Here is a 5,000-nt window from a genome sequence, read left to right on the forward strand (position 1 = left end):
AGTATTTTTTAAATACTTCCATATAGTTTGCTTACTTTTTCCATTTTTTATTTGCAGTTGAAAAATGAAGAAAAAGATACATATGATGAAAACATCCATTACCCTCTTCTTCTTGTTTTAACCAAACACAGATAGAGGATGACACATTTGTTGCTGTTGTAGTTTTAAGATGGACTACTGAAAATTAACCCGTGTATGTGGATGGTCAGGAAGTGAGAGGATTCTGCTCTCCCCTTTTGTTCCCAAGTCATCATCAGAGAAATATTTTAATCTAAGTGCTGAAGAAGGTATTGTGGTTTGTTTCACAGTGTGTAAACACTGAGACGTTGTTTTGGTATCAATTTAGAACGCATTTTTCCAATTATATTCCAGCCAAAAAGCCATCAGATGTCAAATGTATACATTAACCAAAGTGTAAAAACTGGTTTCTTTCTCTTTTGTGCCTTTAACCTTGCATGTACTTTGTTAACCTCTTTAAATGTTATTTTGGGGCTATATTTGGAAATACATTAATAATATACTTTGTGGTTTTTCATAACTGCCTGTAAAGTTACAAATGCATTCACATTTAGTTAATAAGGAAATAGTTGTCTTAGGATTTTTTAAAAGAGCACCTTTTTTTTTTTTTACCTTTTTTTTTTTTTAATTCCACCGTTGATTTTTCTATTGATGATTGAAATGTCCTCATTTGATTCAGTGATGAAGGCTTCTTTTTTTTTTTTTAAATATATATATATGTGTGTGTGTGTGTGATCTATATGATTTTTTATTTTTATTTTTTTCAGCAGGACTTTTCCTTTTCTAGATGTATAAGAAATTATACATCAGACAAAAGCCTCATAAACTGACCATTTGTCCTTTGGACACAATAGCCTGCCCAGCCCCTCTGCTCCTCCTCTCCAATTATGTGTGATTAGTCTCAGTGTGTTGTGTCAAGAAGGGGGAGTGTGCTGAGTGCTTATTATCTGTTTAGGTACAAGAAGAGCACATTTAGGTTCTGACTATGAATGGAAAGTGAGCCTTTATCAGGACTAAAATCTAAATGCTACTATTCTAGAAATCGCTTTTAAAAATGCATCCTTTTTTGATAGATTCTGAGAAAGACTATAACAACTAAAGGATTTTGTAATGTAATCAGACTATCTCACTCAAATTAGTTTATATTGTGATATATCATGGCCCAAGTATTTGATAAACATTTAATATGACTTCTTGTATTGGGAAAGAAAAAATCCTACAAAGGGACAGGAATTAATTCTTTTTCCCTTAACATGTTAATAGAACATTTTACTAACTCTTGGAAAAAGAGCCTGGATCATTAAAGAGTCCTGTAACAGTCTCTTAAGCCAGAACAATTTTAAAATGGTTAAAAAGAGAGAGAGAGACAGAGATAACTGAGGGAGGGAGGTACTAGATACAAGGAAGGATCATGCTGAAATACATTAATTAAAAGAATTGCAGTTTGGCAATAAACGTTCTTCCATGTTCAACAAATTGGGCAGCATGTAAACCACAAGTTCATGAAAGTCACTTTCTCTTCACTCTTCTTCTCAAACAAATTTCTTTACTACCAGTTTGCATGTCCTTGTATTCAGTACTTTTTATGCTCCATTAGAGCACCTAGATGGATCTCAGAAGGCATAGGTCAAGTCGCAGTTAGATCATACATTTCTTTCTCACAAAAACTTGAATTGCAATGCCAAGTGATGGGCTAACATCACAATAACAGCAATTTATTCCTCTTTTGATAAAAAGCAGCCTATTCTCAGTGTTAGATAAAGACCGGGGCAATGCAAACCAACCATTTATACTAGAACTGAGTAGTATATCTTCTCTATAGCTGGTATGAGTTTCATATTCAAACTCTTATTGGAAGACACTTGTCTAATAGGAAATGAAAAGTAGTTGGAAGTAATTTAAAATTGCTCTAAAGGTGTCTTTATTTTCATTTGTTTTGTTCTGTTTATCACATACAGCAATGCCTTTGTTCTCTCTAAAAACATGTGCAAGGAAATCTTTATGATCAACAAAGGGCTGTAAAAAATGGTAAAATATTACAATATGTGATCCATTTATTTTTGAGAGGGCTTGAATGTCTGCTGTAACAATAATCTAATAAATATTATTAGTTGCCAAAAATAGAACCAGTGTCACTGAAAATTACGTTTTTAGCTCTAAGAAGAAAACAGTTTTACTCAAATTAGTAGCTGATAATTGCTTTTATTTCTTTAGTTTGAGTTGAAGGCTTTGCACAGGTGCTGCCATCCTTAAAGTGTGTAATTGAAGGCTTGTTTACCAAAGATGCTTTTAGGCTTCATCCTGCAAACTCACATTGGAGCTCTGCAGGCAGTAAAGTTACTCATCTACATAAGTGTTTGCAGGTTTGGGCCATATTTTAGAGGTATATAAGCCAGCTCTCTTCTTGATATTTTGTTGTGTTGGATGGTGTTGTTTTTGTTTGTTTGTTTTTTTGTGTGTGGTTTTTTCTTTATTTTAAAATGGATATTGAAAAATCATAGATGTAGGATTTGTGAGGCATTAACAGTGCTGGTTTTTATAGACAACTCAGCATCTCTCACTTCAGTAGGGATTTGATAAATTGCTTCTGAGCTCTTTAATTTTAATAAAAATTACAGTGTTTATTAATACATCAAATATTTTTGCTAAAAAAAAAAGTTAGGCAGCTTATCAAATCATACTTATAAAATGTATCAGAGCCTTTCATGTGACGTGCTTTAACTAGCGTCTGATACGTGGTGTATTTTTAATGATATAGCTTACTGTGCTCAGTAGCAGAATATTGAGCTTAATCATTCTGTGCTTGCAAAGCACTTTGAAGATGAACGGCAACGCGTGCAAGCTATGCTGTCTTCACTGAGAGAGAATGTTAGGCTGATGCAAGTCTTCCTTCACATATACTGGTAGTTTTTAGAGCAATACTGTGTCTTCCTCATTTCCCAGAGAAAAATGGCAGAGAGAAAGGGTCTTCTTATGGATGTGTTCTAGGGTGCAGCTCTAGTGCAGCTGGTGCCATGGGCAGGGGATTGTTATCTTGAGAATAGAAAAGACTAAGAACAGGATATTCCATTTCCTTGTCTGAGATCTGGCAAAGGCTTTCTTTAAAATTACAAACTAGCCCTATCTGATAGCATTCTGGAATAACAGGATAAATCTTTCTATTTGGAAAGAAGTTTGATTCAAAATGAAAATGTCTTAAGAATGTGAGATGAGGCAGGAAAACTTGCTACCCCAGGTACCAGTCCAGCTGCGAAATTCTTATTAGACAAGTCATTCACATTTTGCCCATGGCTTATTGGCTACATGTTTGCATGAGGAGGGAAGTGGGATTAAAATTGTTCCCTCCATGAAAAAGCGTTCTTATGCCTTGAGCCTGGCTGCATAAGGTTTGTCAAGTGTTACATCTCCATTGCAACTCTCCTCCAGTGCTCCCTGAACAAAAGCAATGCGGTGGGTGGAGCTCCTGATCCACCTCTCGATGCGGCAGGTGGCAGGGCTGGCGTGGCGGGGGAAGAAGAGAAAGGCAGCGACACATTGCAAGTCGAACAGAGCAGCGTTTTATCACCATCTCTCACCTGCTCTCCCTAGTGCTCAAGGGGGAGCAGCCAGGTTCCTGTCTTCTCACAGGGCAAGCTACAAATGCATGGCTTAGCTCGGATTTCTCTCTGTGTGGTTTTCGTCTTTAAATTGTGGAATGAACAATGATGTCAAACTGGGAATTCCTTTAACTCTTGTGAAATGTTTTGAGATGCTGGTGAAAGGCGCTAGGAGAGCACGTACTGGCAGTTGTATTGAAAATGTTTTCACTGCAGCATGGTCATCCCACGTTGTTTCCTCAGTAGATGAGGAGACAATTTTGCCACTTTCAGGCTTGTGATTCTCTTTTTAGATTCTCCTGAGTCTGATTATTGTGGTTTGTCAGCCTTTTGCTGTCACAAATACATAGCCTAACGCGGGTTGTAAGCACACCAGCATGTTTTAAAAAATGGTTTTAAAAGATGATTTTCAACATTACTCTCATCTGCACTGCAATAGCACTTACTTAGCCCAGCCAAAAGGAGGGCACCCTGATGCGAGGCCCTATAAAGCTCAGAGGAAGCCAATACATGACTCAATGAATTTGAAGCTGAATGCATAAATAAAGGGTGACTTCCCCCCTGTCCCCCCAAATCATGCCCATTCCCCACATGAGGGAACAGACATATCACTGCCTCATTTGCTTGTAGACATTTAGAAAGCAGCAAATACACTCTAGAACTGACCCCAGTTTTTGTAAGACCAAGTACTGCATCTCCTCTGCAAGATCGGTCTCCCTCTCCAACCTGCAGACTGTTCAAGCAGCTGAATGTAACAAACCTAACTTTTCTTTGCCATTTTTAAAGGATTTCGCCTATTAAGGCTCCTTGCTTAGTCAGCAGCTGGCTTGCTGCCAAAAAGCCCAGCATATTGTTGTGGCTGGATACAAGCTGGATATTTTCCATCTCTGCCCAACAGCGACATTGGATCTGCATTGTCTTCTTGTGTGTAAAGTGTGTGGAAAGTAGAGGGAAGATGCATGGAGCAGTCGTCCAGATGGCATTCCACAGCCTGAGAAGAAACATCTTGACCCTCAAATCTAGGTTAAACTCAACAGATGCCAAGCCCCCAAAAACAAAGGGCTGTTGTGACTGACAAGAGCTGAGGAGCAATAGGACTTTGGTAACAGAAAGTATCTTTATTTTGGATGTATTTCCCTGCAGATAACCAAGCTAGTGTCACTTGTAGAAGACTGCTTCTTAAAACAAACAAACAAACAAAAATAAGGGTTCTCTGCATTAGGCATGTTCCCCTTCAGTGGTAAAATTTTGCTAGTTAGGCTAGCAGGAAAGGATTTGAACATTCAGCCTGTGCTGTGCCGTGCCAGAGCCTGCGTGCTAAAAAACCTGTTATTTTTTTCCTGACTCTGACTTCAATTAATGTACTTTTAAAATGATTAAACATAT

At 37.6% G+C, this 5,000-nt stretch overlaps 1 protein-coding gene across 1 annotated transcript in view; it reads left to right on the plus strand.

Annotated features, from left to right (window-relative positions):
* CAMKMT (calmodulin-lysine N-methyltransferase) overlaps positions 1–4,169 on the plus strand; it is a 221,182-nt gene extending 217,013 nt beyond the window's left edge. The window contains exon 11 of the mRNA XM_048057740.2: positions 58–4,169. Within this exon, the coding sequence (XP_047913697.1) occupies positions 58–135 (78 nt within the window). The 3' untranslated portion in view covers positions 136–4,169. The remainder of the gene's footprint in view (positions 1–57) is intronic.
* Positions 4,170–5,000: the final 831 nt, after the last annotated feature.

Source organism: Anser cygnoides, chromosome 3 (genome assembly GCF_040182565.1).
Source record: "Anser cygnoides isolate HZ-2024a breed goose chromosome 3, Taihu_goose_T2T_genome, whole genome shotgun sequence".
In the NCBI taxonomy this organism is placed as follows: domain Eukaryota; kingdom Metazoa; phylum Chordata; class Aves; order Anseriformes; family Anatidae; genus Anser; species Anser cygnoides.